Consider the following 20,604-nt stretch of genomic DNA (forward strand, 5'->3'; position numbering starts at 1 on the left):
CGGCCTTGAGACACCACCCTGCTGGACTCTCTTTCCTGAAAGTGGCTGTTGCGCTCCACAGACCTGAGCCTTCTCTGCCTACTCTGGAAGGTTCTGCTGGGGATCAGGGGCTCCTGGAGTGGGTGCAGAGGGCACCCCCGAGGGAGCCCCGGGTTCTTTGATGGCTGAGTGGGCTGGAGTCAGCTAGAGGCCCCAGGGCTCCTTGACTTCCATAAAGATCCAGAACCTTCTTTGTTTGGGGCCTGGCGAGGCCCCCTGAGGTCAGACACTGCATGGCCGGGCCCATGTGCCTTCGGAGGGGGATGAAAGCAAAACAGCCTCCCTGTGCTCAGACTCCCCGTGAGGCTGGGGGCCGCCAGCCGCCACACCCAACAGGGAATGGCTGAAATGGGATGGAGCCTTCCAGAAAGGAGCTGCCACGTCCTCTTTAGGCGCCAGGTTGCCCGGTCGGAGGGTCCCGCCCTCGGCCCCAGACAGGCCGCTGCACCATCTCGCACCCTAGGGGCTCCAGGTCCAGGGTCCTGTCCACCCACCGTTGCCTCGGTGAGCGTGGAGGGTCCAGGCTGGGGCCCTCCTGCGGGACTGTGTGCACCATGGGGAAGGGGGGTCTACCTGGGGACCGACCCACACGCCCCAGGTGTGGCCCCAGGGGACGCAGCCCGCCTGGGGTCTGGTGTGGGTTCAGAGCAAACGCCGTGCTGACCCAGGTCCGGGATGCTCAGGTGTGCTGGGGCGCGCTGTCGCGTGTGTCTGTGTGTCTGAGTATTTTCTCTGGGAGCCCGGCGTTGACTGTGGCTGCCTGCCAGCTCCACAGAGGCACACGGGGCGGCCGGCAATGTCTTGGGGCCCCCCCGCCTGTGCCTCACTTCTGGCTCAGGTTTCTGTCTGCGAGGCCCATCAGCAAGGGCCACTCTGTGACCAGGAGCCCTGTTGTCTCAGGTCCAGATGGAGACCCTGGTCCTGAGAACCCCGGACCGGCCACTGCCGGCACCACCCGCTTCTGCCTGGGGGACTTGACGGGGTGCTGGGTCCCAGGCAGCCACGGCCAGGCCGCCAGCCCACTGCGGGGCCTCGCTCTGTGGCCTGGCGTCCTCTGTGTCCTTGGTCAGGGCCTGGGGTGGCCGCCTGCCTGGCTCCCCAAGGGAAGGTCCTGGGAAAAGGGTGACCTGGGGGGTCAAAGGGTCCAACCCCTTCCAGTAGGCCTGCCAGGTCCCACTGACGGGGCCCAGCCGGGCCCACCACCAACTCCAGGCTGGAAGCAAGAGCAGCCTCTGAGGGTGAGGACAGGAGAGAAGCTGGATGCTCTGGGCAGTGGGGGTCAACACGTGACAGGGAGGAGAAGGTGAGTGGGGGGGCGGGACTCCATCTCACCTGGCCTCTGCCCTACGGCTGGAGTCTGAGCTTTTAGGGGGTGGCTCAGATACAGGAGACACAAGAGACCCTTCTGGATGTAGGACCCACGACAGGAGGGGCAGGGAAGGCACCCTGGGCAGCAGATTTCAGCTCCATAGACAGAAGGGCTGGCCGAGAGCCATGGCCCCTCAACGCAGGAAAGCGCTGAAAGCAAAGGTAGTGAGCATCCCGTGGCTGGGAGTGATCAAGCAGAGACCAGCTAGGAGAGCTGTGAAGGCACGCTCAGGGGGAGTGTCTCGGCCCTGAGTGCCTGGGACCTGCATCACTGCCCTCAAATAGAGGGATCCTGAAATCCAGCCACAGCTGGCAGGTCGGAGGCTCCCAACACAGCCACAGGGCGGCTTGTTGCTGGAAACGGGCACTGAATTCAGAAGAGCATCCTGAGGGCAAATGCTGACTCCCACAGAGCCCGCGTGCCCCCACGCTGGGCTGCCTTCCTGTCCGGATGCTCTGCGGGCACCCGCAGCTCGTTTATTTGGGGGAGCACTTGAATTAGGACTAATTTCAGTCCAAGAAAGATGGAATCAGATGCCTGACCTCTAGGGATAGGTACCCTCTGGCTGGGGTCCGCCAGGTGGTCAAAGTTGGCTGCCTGGGCGCCTTTCTCCAGGGTGAGGCCACTGACAGGCACTCCCGTGTCCAAGCATCACAGCCCCCAGTGGGCTGAAAAGGGCCACAAAGCAGCATTCATGGCCCCCCATGCTCAGGTCAGACGCCCCCATGTCCCTGTCTCCAGGCAGATGTCACAGCTTCAGGGGCCTGCCAGCCTCCTCATTCCCGTGGCCTTGCTGACATCCCACACCTGCATTTTTCAGTCCCTGAAAAGATATTTGAATATGGGGCTTTCGCCCCCGTTTTGATGGACAACTTCAGACACTTTTTCCAATAGTCCTGTACAAATGTGACAGTTAAACCATAAGGAAGGCTGAATGCCAAATAATTGATGGTTTTGAACTGTGGTGTTGGAGAAGACTCTTGGGAGTCCCTTGGACTGTAAGGGGATCCAACCAGGCCATCCTAAAGGAGATCAGTCCTGCCTATTCACTGGAAGGACTGACGCAGAAGCTGAACCTCCAATACTTTAGACACCTGATGAGAAGAACCGACTCATAGGAAAAGACCCTGATACTGGGAAAGATGGAGGGCGGGAGGAGACTTGGAGAAGGAAGGCCCCTGAACCCCTCGCTGGTGCCAGTAAATTCTGGGCACTGGCTTCACCCCAGCTTCCCCAGACGAGGATTGGACCACAGCACTCCCTCCCCCGAGCCTGGCTTTGAAACCAATCAGAGGAGAGGAAGCCTCCAGGGAGGGGGTGCATGTGGGGAGTGGGGGCCAGCGAACAGATGCAGGACCCTCAGGACGAAAGGGAGAGGGGCCCACCTGAGGCGGCCATGCTCTGTGGACAGATCGCGTGGCTTGCCAGTCCCCTGTAGCTCGCGTCCAAAAAAGGGGGGAAATTTATGTCTGACTGTCATCCTGGGGGCTCTGAGAGCTTGTGAGGGGTCTGGAGCAGCAACTGGAGCCCCCAGAGTGGACTGTGGATGGCTGGTGGGGTGGGGGGGGCGGGAGACCCAAGGATGGTCAGATCTGTCCGTGGTGGTGGCCAGGAGGGGCAAGGGGGAGCCCCTGCAGGCAGGGCCAGTTCTCAGGGCCGGAGGGGCCCCGGGGACAACCAAGGGCGCCAGTGGCCGGGTCTCAGCACAGCCAGTGGGGTGCGGATTAGTGGGTTGGCCTGGAGCTGAGGCTATGATGTGCGTTTGGGCTGGAGTGGGCAGGGGGGAGGCCGGCTCAGCGGGTGTTGGTGAGCAGACAGTGGACAGGGAGTCTGAGTGTTAGGACAGGGAGGAAGCAGTGGTCCCCATCGCCACGCCGAGGAGAGTCCAGGAGGGGTGTGTGACCCACAGGGCCCTAGGATGTGACAACCACAAGGTCAGCGGTGAGCTTCTGGGCTGTGGTCACCAAGTGCAGATTCAGAAAGGAGGATGCTGGGGCCAGGGGCTAGGGCGGGGGTGGGAGTGAGGGTTTAATGGGGACAGAGTGTCCGTTTGGCAGGATGGATGAATTTCTGGAGACAGATGGTGACCTTGGTTCTTCAGCATGAGTGTAATTAATGCCACTCAGAAACAGTTAAAATGGTAAACTTTCCATTATTGTGTATATTTTACCACAATCGAAAGAAGATGGAATCCACTTTGTCGTCCTCTATTTTTAGATTTTTATGTGGCGATTTGGCCATGATCTGGCTTTGGCGCAGTTTGAAAAGCTCATCATTGTTTAAGCAAAGTGGAAAGCCCTTTATTCTGTGTAAACTGTGGGGGAAATCCTTTAGTCTCTTGAAACGCTACTGTGTTGCGTTTAAAAGCGGCAGATGAGGCCTCCATGGGCTTCCTTGGTGGTAAGGAATCCGCCTGCAGCGCAGGAGCTGCAGGTTCGATCCCTGGGTTGGGAAGCTCCCGGGAAGGAGGAAACGGCAACCCACTCGTCTTCTTGCCTGGAGAATCCCATGGACCAAAGAGCCTGGCAGGTTATAGTCCATAGGGTCGCAAAGAGTCAGACACAACCGAAGCGACTTAACATGGACGCACAAGCCACTGTAAGTGCCCAGACCAAGTGCCGCTGTGAGATTCAGTTAGCTGTAAAGGTCTGGTTTAGCCACTTTGACCACCTGCATCTTACGCGGTCAGCCAGTGGCGGCTGGGGGCTGAGTGACAGTCGTGTTTCTGTAAACTCCTTTCTATCAGCAGGCAACCCCTCCTCTGACCTCTTATAGAAAAAGTTTGCTGCTTCCTGATCAAATACACAGGATACTCCAATGCCGAGTATTCCCTCAGAGTTTTAGAATTCTTCCTCTGGGTCACCATGGAAACCAGCTGCAAGACAAAATTAATAAGAAGCTCAAATGCTTCATCTGCCAAACAACGGCCCCAGGATTGGAACCTGAGCAGCTGAAATTCTGGTGGTCTTCCCGAGGGAGGCTGTGGAGGAATAGCATTCACAGTGGGGAAGTGGCAATCCCGCTCACGGAGGGGACACGTCTGACATGCTTCTAGGTCCCAAAGAGAACTGAGGAGACATGTAGGGGGCTGCGGAGCCCCGCCCAGTAGTCGGAGGGGGGGACGGCAAGTCTGGGAGTCACCCCACCACGGGAGGGATTGCCCAGAGACGGGGAGCAGGGGCCAGGCGGGGACAGTGAGGTCCCACGACGGGGATGGGGCAGCAGGGTTCTCTGGCATCCCTAATCACTGCAGATGGTGACTGCAGCCATGAAATTAAAAGACACTTGCTCCTTGGAAGGAAAGTTATTACAAACCTAGACAGCATATTAAAAAGCAGAGACATTACTTTGTCAACAAAGGTCTGTCTAGTCAAGGCTATGGTTATAAAGAAAGCTGAGCACCGAAGAACTGATGCTTTTGAACTGTGGTGTTGGAGAAGACTCTTGAGAGTCCCTGGGACTGCAAGGAGATCCAACTAGTCCATCCTAAAGGAAATCAGTCCTAGGTGTTCTTTGGAAGGACTGATGTTGAAGTTGAAACTCCAATATTTTGGCCACCTGATGCAAAGAGCTGACTCATTTGAAAAGACCCTGATGTTGGGAAAGATTGAGGGCAGGAGAAGAGGACGAGAGAGGATGAGATGGTTGGATGGCATCACCGAGTCAATGGACGTGAGTTTGGGTGGACTCCGGGATTTGGTGATGAACAGGGAGGCCTGGTATGCTGCGATTCATGGGGTCGCAGAGTCGGACATGACTGAGTGACTGACCTGGACTGAACTGAACTGAACTGAACTGAAACGCCATCGCAAGTGGCAAAGCTCTGACTGTGGGGGAGACCACGTGACGACGGAGATGGAGTGAGCCAGACACAGCCCAGGACAGCTGGGAGCCCCCGGAAGCTGGAAGACACAGGAAGGACCCTCCCCTAGACCTCACAGGGAGCTCACTGACCTGCAGCCGGGGACAGGGACAGCCCCCCGGAGCTGCTTCCTAGGGGCAGCATCCCCAGAACCCTCCCCGAACGCCATCTGCAAAGAGATGGGGGTCTGGGCTGCAGCCCCTGGAGCAGCCCGCCTGCCCGGCAAGTGCCTCGCATCCCAGCCTGGGCTTCTCAGCTCCGGGCCGGGTAAGGCTGGACACACGGGGACCAGAGAACACAGGGCCTCACGCCGCCTCTCCCAGAAATGACGGCACCCCCCCCCCCAACCTCTGCTTCCTGCCGCCCGCGTCCCCAGGGCCGTCCGCCCAGCACGCACCTGGACGGCAGCTGCCCATACCCCAGCCACAGCCCAGGCCAGGGGCCCAAGGAGACAACGGCCAGAGGACAAGGGGCTGAGGGGACAGGGGCAGCCACGGCTGCCGACCGACAAACCAGGGTCCGATTGACGGCAGGTCCTGGGCACCCAGCGTGGGGGTGGGGCGAGAACCAGCGAGGGATCAGAGCCCCGGCCGCCCCAGCCCAGGCTGCCTGTGGGCCTTCACAGTAAGCAGGCGATGCCCTTTGCTCGGCTGATGGGCAGGGTGCCCCAGATTGGGCCTCACAGCCCAGCCGGCGTCCCGACTACCGGGTCCCACGGGATGCTGGGGGACTGTGCGTGCAGGGCCTCAGGCCTCAGGGCTCGCCGGGGCAGGGGTGGGCTGGGTTCCAGAAATCAGGCAGTGTCCCTAACCCCAAGGGCCCCCACTACATGCCTGGGCTCCCCACCACACTCCCGGGCTTCCGCAGATGCCACTACTCGGAACCACTTGGAAATGGAGCCCTGTCTGGCTCACGGGGTCGGTGAGAAGACCCTGTGGCCCCCACGCCAGCCGAAAACAGCTCAGTCACCAGAGCGCGCGGAGCTGTTAGGTTATAAATCGGAAACAGCCGCATTATGCCTACGTCTCTGCCTGCTGCTTCCTAGCTGAGGGGCCCAAGGTCCAGCCGGGCCCGGGCCTGTTTCGAGGACATGGGCCCCTCCGGTCTCTACTCCCGCGTGGTGGCGGGGCACAGCGCCCCTGCCTCAGACTCCCGCAGCCTCTACGTGAGGATGGAGGGGAAAATAACTGTAACTGCGGGGTGATGGCCGTTAGCGAACCTCATCGCGGGGACCCTTTTGCAATGTATGCGCCTGTCAGACTGTTTCGATGTACGCCTAAAACTAACACATTGTTCTCTGTCCATTTATCTCAATTGTTATTATTTTACTTTATTTCGGGGACCATGCCTGACTGTTTGTGGGCTGCTAATTCTTCAACCAAGAACCGAACCCACGCCCTCAGCAGTGAGAGCGCAGAGCTCTAACCCCTGGACCACCAGGGGATTGCCTTTCTCAATCTTTACAACCTCAGCAGCAGGTGCCGTGAGCCGCGGTGGGCCCCGGCCTTGTGGCCACAGCCTGGCGGGAGCCTCCTGGGTGGGGATCTGGGGAGAGACCTGCTCACGACCCCCACACGGGGCCACACTCTGGGCCTCTGCCTGCATGCAGACTCCGGCAGCCGCTGCCTCACTCAGCCCCATCTGGGGTTTGCCCGGCTCCCGCTCCCTCTGCCCTTCTTCTGCAGCGGCCCCCGGGCCTGTTTCTAGCCGGCTGCCGGCTCAGCCCAGGCCCCCAGCCAGTCCACAGCTCTGCCTTCAAGACCTGTGCAGCCCCAGACACCCACCACCTCCCACGGCTTCACCCTGCCCCTGCGGTCCCCTACCTCCCAAAGCATCACCCTGCCCCTCCCTGGCCCACCCTTCAAGTGCATCCCTGGGCAGCAGGCAGAGGGGCCCTGGTAAAGCGGGGCCAGAGCCCTTCGGAGCTCCCGGGCTTGTAGGAGGAGCAGGGTCCCCAGGATCGGCCAGCTGGGGCAGCGAGGCTGTGGCCCCCAGGGAGCTCCCAGAGTGGGGAAGGCTGGCTTGGACGTCCCCCACTCACTGTCTCCTTCTAGACGCCCCGGCCCCGCCCAGGACACCCACCCACCTGGGGGCTGGCTCGTCCCCGCTCCCTGCCGGCCACGGGCTTCTCGGGCTGTCACGTGCTCCTCGACCTGCCTGCTCCGGGCACCTCCCGTGGGTCATCCCCGCCAGCTCCAGCCCTCACCAGCCGCCCCGGGCTCCTGGGGGCGGGGCCGGGCCTGCCCTGCCCCTGCGCATCCTCCGTGCAGACGCCCAGCCTGAGCAGGAACCGAGAACAGTCACTGATCAGAGCGACGGGCTCTCCTGGTGAGTCTGGGTGGGGGCGGGCTGCAGGTGCGGGCGCTGACTCTCCCCAGGGAGTCTCCCACCTGGCTGCCCAGGGAGGCGACCCCCTGCCCCTCTGAGTGGCCGCGTGTGGCTCCGCCAGAGGGTGGCTGCCAGCCTGCCCCCGTGAGCCGCCGCCCGCCCGCCTGCAGTTTGGACTTTCTGGGCTTCCAGTCCAGTGCCCTCCTGAGCTGGTGGCGAGGGCTGTTTGATCACAGCCGGTCACCCCGGCCCCTCCAGAGTGGGCCTCGTTAACAGCCCCTGCCTGGGTCTCCTTACCTGTGACAGCCCCCCCTCCAGTGCCGGCCAGCAAGGGGCCATGTGGCGGGGGAGCCTCAGGAAGCGGCTGCTGAATCAGGTCCCCGAGTTGGCGAGCCAGACGTGGTCACAGAGGAGGGAGACGTGGTTGGCACCGAGGGGCTGACATTTGAGCTGGGTATGGAAGGCGTGCGGGGCCTGCAGCAGGAAGGAAGGAGGAGCCGCCGCTCCCAGCAGAGGGGGGCAGCGGCCCAGGTGGTGGGAGCCGGGGCACCTGGAGTGCAGGAGGAAGAGTGAGGGCCCGGGGCTCCGGCCAGGGCCCTGGGTTAGAGCCAAGGGTGCCGGGGAACCACAGAGGGCCCCAGAGCGAGAGCCGTGGCCCTCTCAGCTGGAGGGCAGAGCCTGCCTGGCCACAATCAGTGATCGGCCAGCGGTCCCTGTGGTCCCACCCCCGGGTGAGACGTGGCACCTCATCTTAGGCGCTCCCAGCCAACCACGGCCACGGGCATCGCCCTCTTAAAGTGACAGAGCCCTGGGGTCTGGCTCGAGGCCGATCACGGGAGGTAGGGGTGGGCGGGAGGGCAGGCAGGCGATGGTGAGGGGAGGGGGTACTGCCTGGGCAAAGGGCAAAGACAGGAATGTGCAGTGAGTGTGCCCAGAGAAGAGCCGCCAGACTTGGCCGGGCCCTAGACGTCCGGAACAGTGGGAGCAGGCCGCCGAGGCTGGCCGCAGGCCCACGGAGTCCTGTGGCTCCCAGCCCAGACATGCGGCCCAGGGGGCGTCCTGAGGGCCCTCGGAGACTGGCCTCCAGGCTGCCAGCCTGGACCTGAGTTGAGAGGCACGGAGGGGACAGGTCAGCCCTGCCCGGCGGCCTTGGGGCTGCCACCTCCTCACTAGCATGCCCCTCCAGCCCGGAAGGAAACTGGGAGCCGTCACAAGCTAGAACTCGCAGGTAAACAAAGCAGGAGATCTGGCTGGGAAATGGAAGGCCCAGACCCCAGAGGGCCCTGAATTGTCTCCATGGGCTCCCCTGAGTCCCTGGGGACAGCAGGCTGACCCAGCGAGGCGGGGTCACCAAGGACAAGGTCCTAGTGCGGAAGGCGGAGGTCAGCCCCTCGCAGGCACATGAGGCCCCGATCACGGACGCTGACCCCGCAGACAGGTGGGCCCCAGGACCAGTCCCGCCTGGGACTGGGGGGCCGACCGGAGCGACATTGAGAGAGAGACCTGAGGGGCTTTCACTCCACTGTGTCCCAGAGTGGGTGCCGAGTCACTGGGAGGCCCGGCGGCCCCCAACCTTCCTGCTCCTCCAGCAGCCCCAGCGTCCCGGCCCTGTGGGGGGCCCTGGTCTGGGCCCGACAGCCGCTAAGCCCCCAGACCGCCCTGGACCTCACCTGGCCTCACCACCTTCCTGCCTTCCGCTGCCCCCAGGCTCCCCTGTAGCCCCAAACCCCTTCGCTCCCCAGCCAGACTGACTCCCACTGTCCGCCCTGGGGTCCCCTGCCTCCCGCTGACAGGGCCCCGCCCCCTGGCGCCCCCAGGCCTGCTGGGGTCTTGCAGCCTGCTCGCAGGATCGCGGAGCCCCTGCCAGGGGAGGGGCGTGGCTGCCCGCACCAGCCCCTCTCAGCGACCTTAGCCCTGGCTGCTGCCCACCACGAGGGAGGCAGGGGCTGTCATCAGCTGGGCCCCCCGTCCACACCGCATGACTCGGCCTAGCAGCCCCCTGCACCTCCCCAGTCAGCAAAGACTCCCCCAAACCGGCCGCCACCCTCGCTGGGAGCACGTCCGTCCACCAGCAGCCTCTCTCCTGCTCCAGGCGTTGCCTCAGCTGCCCTGAGTCACAACCACGCCCCTGCGGGCCCCCACTGGCCTCAGAGAGCTGGGGTCCAAGACCCGCCGACTCGAAACCACCCAGTGAGGGGTCAAACCCGTCCCTGAGCCTGAGGTTCTGGACTCCTGGCACAGAGAAGGTGGGGGTCGCAGGACGCTTGTGTATGTCTCCTGGCGGGGAGCTCACCCCTTCACGGCACGACTGACCCTTCCGTTGTTAGAAAGTTCTCCGTCTCTGTGCTCCCCACTCAGGGTGTCTCCCAGGCCCCACGGGTCTGGTTACTGGGGGAAGTGGCAGCACCGATTTTGAAATCCTTTTGAAAATGTTTTTCCTTTGTTTTGTTTTATTTAGAAATTTCCCAAATTTTTACCAAGTTAAAGACACAACCACAAGAATGTGTAGCCTGGGTGGACAATTGGCATAAACAACCCCTCCCCCACTGCCCAGCCTCCCCCCAAACCGCTGCCCCCCAACTCAGCAGCAAAATATGCCAAACATGTGTAAGAAAACAGCAGTGCAAACAGATCCAGGCCAGGGGCACAGAAACGCACACACACGCACACACACGTGCACACACAAGTACACACACTAAAGAGCACGTGTGCACCCATATATGTATATATATACACGCGAAAACGCACACACACGTGTGCACCCATATATATATATATACACACACGCGAAAACCCCCACACACGTGTGCACCTATATATATATATATATACATGACAACCCACACACGTGTGCACCCATATATATATATATACATACATGACAACCACACACACGTGCACCCATATATATATATATATACATACGTGAAAACCCACACACACGTGCACCCATATATATATATATATATACATGACAACCCACACACACGTGCACCCACATATATATATATATATACATACGTGAAAACCCACACACACGTGCACCCATATATATATATATATACATGAAAACCCACACACACGTGCACCCATATATATATATATATACATACGTGAAAACCCACACACACGTGCACCCATATATATATATATATACATGACAACCCACACACACGTGCACCCATATATATATATATACATGACAACCCACACACACGTGCACCCATATATATATATATATATACATGACAACCCACACACACGTGCACCCATATATATATATATATATATACATACGTGAAAACCCACACACACGTGCACCCATATATATATATATATATACATACGTGAAAACCCACACACACGTGCACCCATATATATATATATATATATACATACGTGAAAACCCACACACACGTGCACCCATATATATATATATATATACATACGTGAAAACCCACACACACGTGCACCCATATATATATATATATATACATACGTGAAAACCCACACACACGTGCACCCATATATATATATATATATACATACGTGAAAACCCACACACACGTGCACCCATATATATATATATATATATATATACATACGTGAAAACCCACACACACGTGCACCCATATATATATATATATACATACGTGAAAACCCACACACACGTGCACCCATATATATATATATATATATACATACGTGAAAACCCACACACACGTGCACCCATATATATATATATATACATACGTGAAAACCCACACACACGTGCACCCATATATATATATATATATACATACGTGAAAACCCACACACACGTGCACCCATATATATATATATATACATACGTGAAAACCCACACACACGTGCACCCATATATATATATATATATACATACGTGAAAACCCACACACACGTGCACCCATATATATATATATATATACATACGTGAAAACCCACACACACGTGCACCCATATATATATATATATATACATACGTGAAAACCCACACACACGTGCACCCACATATATATATATATACATACGTGAAAACCCACACACACGTGCACCCATATATATATATATATACATGACAACCCACACACACGTGCACCCATATATATATATATATATACATACGTGAAAACCCACACACACGTGCACACATATATATATATATATACATGACAACCCACACACACGCGTGCACCCACATATATATATATATACATACGTGAAAACCCACACACACGTGCACCCATATATATATATATATATACATACGTGAAAACCCACACACACGTGCACCCATATATATATATATATATACATACGTGAAAACCCACACACACGTGCACCCATATATATATATATATATACATACGTGAAAACCCACACACACGTGCACCCATATATATATATATATACATGACAACCCACACACACGCGTGCACCCACATATATATATATATACATACGTGAAAACCCACACACACGTGCACCCATATATATATATATATACATACGTGAAAACCCACACACACGTGCACCCATATATATATATATATACATGACAACCCACACACACGCGTGCACCCACATATATATATATATATACATACGTGAAAACCCACACACACGTGCACCCATATATATATATATATATACATACGTGAAAACCCACACACACGTGCACCCATATATATATATATATACATACACGTGAAAACCCACACACACGTGCACCCTCATATATATATATATACATACGTGAAAACCCACACACACGTGCACCCATATATATATATATATATATATACATACGTGAAAACCCACACACACGTGCACCCACATATATATATATATACATACGTGAAAACCCACACACACGTGCACCCATATATATATATATATATATATATATACATACGTGAAAACCCACACACACGTGCACCCATATATATATATATATACACACACGTGAAAACCCACACACACGTGCACCCATATATATATATATATACATACGTGAAAACCCACACACACGTGTGCACCCACATATATATATATATACATACGTGAAAACCCACACACACGTGCACCCATATATATATATATATATACATACGTGAAAACCCACACACACGTGCACCCATATATATATATATATACATACACGTGAAAACCCACACACACGTGCACCCACATATATATATATATACATACGTGAAAACCCACACACACGTGCACCCATATATATATATATATATATATACATACGTGAAAACCCACACACACGTGCACCCACATATATATATATATACATACGTGAAAACCCACACACACGTGCACCCATATATATATATATATACATGACAACCCACACACACGTGCACCCATATATATATATATATATACATACGTGAAAACCCACACACACGTGCACCCATATATATATATATATACATACGTGAAAACCCACACACGTGTGCACCCACATATATATATACATACATGACACCCCACACACACGTGCACCCATATATATATATATATACACATACGTGAAAACCCACACACATGAGTGCACCCATATATATATACATACATGACACCCCACACACACGTGCACCCATATATATATATATATACATACGTGAAAACCCACACACACGTGCACCCATATATATATATATATATACATACGTGAAAACCCACACACACGTGCACCCATATATATATATATATACATACGTGAAAACCCACACACACGTGCACCCATATATATATATATATACACACACGTGAAAACCCACACACACGTGCACCCATATATATATATATATATATACATACGTGAAAACCCACACACACGTGCACCCATATATATATATATATACATACGTGAAAACCCACACACACGTGCACCCATATATATATATATATATACATACGTGAAAACCCACACACACGTGCACCCATATATATATATATATACATACGTGAAAACCCCACACACACGTGCACCCATATATATATATATATATATATATACATACGTGAAAACCCACACACACGTGCACCCATATATATATATATATATACATACGTGAAAACCCACACACACGTGCACCCATATATATATATATATATACATACGTGAAAACCCACACACACGTGCACCCACATATATATATATATACATACGTGAAAACCCACACACACGTGCACCCATATATATATATATATACATGACAACCCACACACACGTGCACCCATATATATATATATATATACATACGTGAAAACCCACACACACGTGCACCCATATATATATATATATACATGACAACCCACACACACGCGTGCACCCACATATATATATATATACATACGTGAAAACCCACACACACGTGCACCCATATATATATATATATATATACATACGTGAAAACCCACACACACGCGCACCCATATATATATATATATATACATACGTGAAAACCCACACACACGTGCACCCATATATATATATATATATACATACGTGAAAACCCACACACACGTGCACCCATATATATATATATATATACATACGTGAAAACCCACACACACGTGCACCCATATATATATATATATACATACGTGAAAACCCACACACACGTGTGCACCCACATATATATATATATACATACGTGAAAACCCACACACACGTGCACCCATATATATATATATATATACATACGTGAAAACCCACACACACGTGCACCCATATATATATATATATATACATACGTGAAAACCCACACACACGTGCACCCATATATATATATATATACATGACAACCCACACACACGCGTGCACCCACATATATATATATATACATACGTGAAAACCCACACACACGTGCACCCATATATATATATATATACATACGTGAAAACCCACACACACGTGCACCCATATATATATATATATACATGACAACCCACACACACGCGTGCACCCACATATATATATATATACATACGTGAAAACCCACACACACGTGCACCCATATATATATATATATATACATACATGAAAACCCACACACACGTGCACCCATATATATATATATATACATACACGTGAAAACCCACACACACGTGCACCCACATATATATATATATACATACGTGAAAACCCACACACACGTGCACCCATATATATATATATATATATATACATACGTGAAAACCCACACACACGTGCACCCACATATATATATATATACATACGTGAAAACCCACACACACGTGCACCCATATATATATATATATATATATACATACGTGAAAACCCACACACACGTGCACCCATATATATATATATATATACATACGTGAAAACCCACACACACGTGCACCCATATATATATATATATATATACATACGTGAAAACCCACACACACGTGCACCCATATATATATATATATACACACACGTGAAAACCCACACACACGTGCACCCATATATATATATATATATATATACATACGTGAAAACCCACACACACGTGCACCCATATATATATATATATACACACACGTGAAAACCCACACACACGTGCACCCATATATATATATATATACATACGTGAAAACCCACACACACGTGTGCACCCACATATATATATATATACATACGTGAAAACCCACACACACGTGCACCCATATATATATATATATATACATACGTGAAAACCCACACACACGTGCACCCATATATATATATATATACATACACGTGAAAACCCACACACACGTGCACCCACATATATATATATATACATACGTGAAAACCCACACACACGTGCACCCATATATATATATATATATATATATACATACGTGAAAACCCACACACACGTGCACCCACATATATATATATATACATACGTGAAAACCCACACACACGTGCACCCATATATATATATATACATGACAACCCACACACACGTGCACCCATATATATATATATATATACATACGTGAAAACCCACACACACGTGCACCCATATATATATATATATACATACGTGAAAACCCACACACGTGTGCACCCACATATATATATACATACATGACACCCCACACACACGTGCACCCATATATATATATATATACACATACGTGAAAACCCACACACATGAGTGCACCCATATATATATACATACATGACACCCCACACACACGTGCACCCATATATATATATATATACATACGTGAAAACCCACACACACGTGCACCCATATATATATATATATACATGACAACCCACACACACGTGCACCCATATATATATATATACATGACAACCCACACACACGTGCACCCACATATATATATATATACATACGTGAAAACCCACACACACGTGCACCCATATATATATATATATATACATACGTGAAAACCCACACACACGTGCACCCATATATATATATATATATATACATACGTGAAAACCCACACACACGTGCACCCATATATATATATATATATACATACGTGAAAACCCACACACACGTGCACCCATATATATATATATATATATACATACGTGAAAACCCACACACACGTGCACCCACATATATATATATATATACATACACGCGAAAACCCACACACACGTGCACCCATATATATATATATATATATACATACGTGAAAACCCACACACACGTGCACCCACATATATATATATATATACATACACGTGAAAACCCACACACACGTGCACCCACATATATATATATATATACATACGTGAAAACCCACACACACGTGCACCCATATATATATATATATACACACACGTGAAAACCCACACACACGTGCACCCACATATATATATATATATACATACATGAAAACCCACACACGTGTGCACCCACATATATATATACATACATGACACCCCACACACACGTGCACCCATATATATATATATATACACATACGTGAAAACCCACACACATGAGTGCACCCATATATATATACATACATGACACCCCACACACACGTGCACCCATATATATATATATACATGACAACCCACACACACGTGTGAACCCACATATATATATATATACACATACGTGAAAACCCACACACACATGCACCCATATATATATATATACATACGTGAAAACCCACACACACGTGCACCCATATATATATATACATACGTGAAAACCCACACACACGTGCACCCATATATATATATATATACATGAAAACCCACACACACGTGCACCCATATATATATATATATACATGACAACCCACACACACGTGCACCCATATATATATATATATACATGAAAACCCACACACACGTGCACCCATATATATATATATATATACATACGTGAAAACCCACACACACGTGCACCCATATATATATATATATATACATACGTGAAAACCCACACACACGTGCACCCATATATATATATATATATACATGACAACCCACACACACGTGCACCCATATATATATATATATATATACATGACAACCCACACACACGTGCACCCATATATATATATATATATACATGACAACCCACACACACGTGCACCCATATATATATATATATATACATACGTGAAAACCCACACACACGTGCACCCATATATATATATATATATACATGACAACCCACACACACGTGCACCCATATATATATATATATATACATACGTGAAAACCCACACACACGTGCACCCATATATATATATATATACATGACAACCCACACACACGTGCACCCATATATATATATATACATGACAACCCACACACACGTGCACCCATATATATATATATATACATACGTGAAAACCCACACACACGTGCACCCATATATATATATATATATACATGACAACCCACACACACGTGCACCCATATATATATATATATATACATGACAACCCACACACACGTGCACCCATATATATATATATATATACATGACAACCCACACACACGTGCACCCACATATATATATATATACATACGTGAAAACCCACACACACGTGCACCCATATATATATATATACATGACAACCCACACACACGTGCACCCATATATATATATATATACATGAAAACCCACACACACGTGCACCCACATATATATATATATATATACATACGTGAAAACCCACACACACGTGCACCCATATATATATATATATATACATACGTGAAAACCCACACACACGTGCACCCATATATATATATATATACATACGTGAAAACCCACACACACGTGCACCCATATATATATATATATACATACGTGAAAACCCACACACACGTGCACCCATATATATATATATATACATACGTGAAAACCCACACACACGTGCACCCATATATATATATATATACATACGTGAAAACCCACACACACGTGCACCCATATATATATATATATACATACGTGAAAACCCACACACATGAGTGCACCCATATATATATATATACACGTGAAAACCCACACACAAAGATGCAGGCATGCGCACACAGAACCATGGAAACACTCCCTGCACGCATGTGCAAGCACACATGTGCACGTGCATTCACACACACATGCACGCACGTGAAAACACACACAAGGGCACACACAGGCACGCACACACACTCACACTGCTGTGTGGTCGCCCTTTCCCCAGTCCCGGCTGCCAAGTAGGAACAGGTCTGTGTGCGGGTCAGTGTGCTGTGTCCAGCCCCCCACGGTCCCTGCCAGCAGTGGTTTGCCCTGTCTCTGCCTCAGTTTCCCCATCACCTCCCCAGCCCCCAGGTCCTGTGGAGAACCCAGCGGGACCAGAATGCCAGGAGCTGCTGACCAGCATATGCAGCCACATGACGTGGGGCCCAGGTCCGAGTCCCACAGCGGTCCTCAGAGCCAGGGGCCTGGGGACCCTCCAGGGCAGAGTGGGAGCGCTGGGGCCTTAGCAACCCTCCCCCAGGAAAACTCGACCATCAGACCACGGAGGATCTCTTCTCAGAGGGCCCTGGGACTCCAGCGGCCTGGACACAGTGTTGGGCGGTGGGAGCTGGGAGGACCCGGGACCAGCCACAGCATCCACCTTAGAGCCCGCAGGCTGCACCCCGAGGACACCCCAGCTCCTGCTGTGACTTCTCCAGCCTGCCATGCACTGCTGTGGCCTCGAGGAGCTGCCCTGGTCAGTGGCCTCCAGGGCGGGCTGGTCCACTGCCTCCAGCCCAGGTCCTCTCCCCACTCCTCGGCTGTCGAGACCAGCTTTAAGAAATGGGTTCAAACTCAGACCTTCCTTCACCGGAAGCCCCTGATCATCACTGTCCTGCAGGCCTGAGAGCCAGCTCTGACAACTCCTGCCCCGGGGGGGGGTTGGTGCCTGGGAGGCCTGCTGAACCCTAGGCCGGCAATGCTCCCCCCCGCCAGAGGGAACAGGACTAGCAGGGAGGTTTGGGGCCTGGGGGGGGGACTCTGGGGTCCAACGGGAGGGTCTTGGAACCAAGGCTCACGCCTCCTGGATGAGGAACAAGCCCGCTCAGCGAGGGAGGGCGGGGCTCGGGGAATTTCGCTGGCACAGGGACAGGAGGGAGAGGATCTTGGCCTTCCGAAATGTTTACTACATCAGGAAACTAATTCACTACGCACGGGATTCAGTGACGAGGTACAAAAACACACGCGCGCGCACTCGGGATAAATTGTGTCCAGGCCGGTCACCCTCAGTCCAGCCTGGGGAGACAGCGGTCACACACCACGAGCTGGGGGTCAGATGGCTGGGGGCGAGGACAGGGCCGCATCTCACCCCACCCCACCCACCCCGGCCCGGCCCGCCCCGCCGCGGGCTGTCACGGTTACACAGCTCCAGACTCTGTTTCCTCATTATAGGCCCCACCGAGGGGGGCCGCTGACCCGCAGCCTCAGGAATGTGCCTTCACGGAGCCCGGGGCGGGGACTCAGGGTGCCCGCTGCCCACGCAGCCCCGCCCGCCAGAGGCTCTCCGAAGGCTCTCCCACCTGCCCAGCCTGCGGGCCCCCGGGGGAGCCCACAGCACCCCGACATTTGGCCAGGCCAGCCCCGGCCGGGACAGACAGAGCCCGGCTGCACTCCTGCGGTGGACTGGCAGGTCCTGGACCCGGAGTGGGGGCAGGCATGCTGACCCGGGTCTGCCCGCGGGTGCCTGAGCCCAGCACAGCAGACCTAGGGCAGCGCGGCCAGAGGCTGTGTGCGCGGGGGCCAGAGCGCACGGCTTCGGCCTCGGTGGCTGGGCCGCCCCCCCAACACAGCCAGCACCAGCCAAGGCTCCCCGGACATGAGGGTCCGCGCAGCTCACAGTAGCCCTGAGAAGCCAGGTGAGGGACTGCCCGGGGCACAGACAGGAAACGGAGGCTTAGAGAGTCAGCCGGCCGGTCAGGTCCCCCCGGCCGGAGCCCCTCAGCCTCCTGCCTGCCTGGCCCTGCCCGTCTACCCCTGGACCCGCACCGGGCTCCCCTCTTCCCCTCCAGGTCTGAGGCACCATCTCTCTCGGGAAGTGAGCTGGCCACACCCCTCCCACCTCACCCCAGCTCCCCGGGGCTCTGGGGCGACCGTGTGGCAGCCAGGGCTGCCCTCGGATCCAGATCCTGTTAACACTTGCCTCCCATCCCCCAGGGCGCCGCGCTGCCCCCAGGCCTGCGGTCCCGGGGTCCTGAGTGTCCTGAGCATCTCCCCATCCCCACTGCCGTGCGTCCCTTCCCCTGGTCTCGGCCCCTTCTCCCTGAGCTGGGAGCCCCCAGGACAGGAATAGTACCCTGCAAAGCGGCCAGCCAGCTCCATGGACGCCAGAGAGGTGAGGGGCAGCTGGGCACCCCGAGGCCTGCTGGGACCCCCACTATGGTCCAGGGGGTCCTGGGCTTTGCCCTGTGGCTGCAGGAACCCCAGGTGGGGCTTCAGGTGGATGGGCATGGTCCTCC

The 20,604-nt window shown here is 52.5% G+C and overlaps 1 protein-coding gene across 1 annotated transcript; it reads left to right on the forward strand.

Moving 5' to 3' along the window:
* Positions 1-714: 714 nt before the first annotated feature.
* Positions 715-19,990, forward strand: LOC122677307 (collagen alpha-1(I) chain-like). The gene is made up of 14 exons (XM_043877274.1): positions 715-722; positions 878-1,104; positions 1,201-1,277; positions 5,647-5,799; positions 6,316-6,435; positions 6,956-7,034; positions 7,325-7,598; positions 7,769-7,857; positions 7,927-8,167; positions 8,926-9,036; positions 9,188-9,313; positions 9,416-9,537; positions 9,612-9,844; positions 19,541-19,990. The coding sequence occupies exons 1-14, from the start codon at positions 715-717 to the stop codon at positions 19,988-19,990; spliced, it is 2,310 nt and encodes a 769-aa protein (XP_043733209.1).
* The last annotated feature ends 614 nt before the right edge of the window (positions 19,991-20,604 follow it).

This window comes from Cervus elaphus, chromosome 2 (genome assembly GCF_910594005.1).
Source record: "Cervus elaphus chromosome 2, mCerEla1.1, whole genome shotgun sequence".
Classification (NCBI taxonomy): domain Eukaryota; kingdom Metazoa; phylum Chordata; class Mammalia; order Artiodactyla; family Cervidae; genus Cervus; species Cervus elaphus.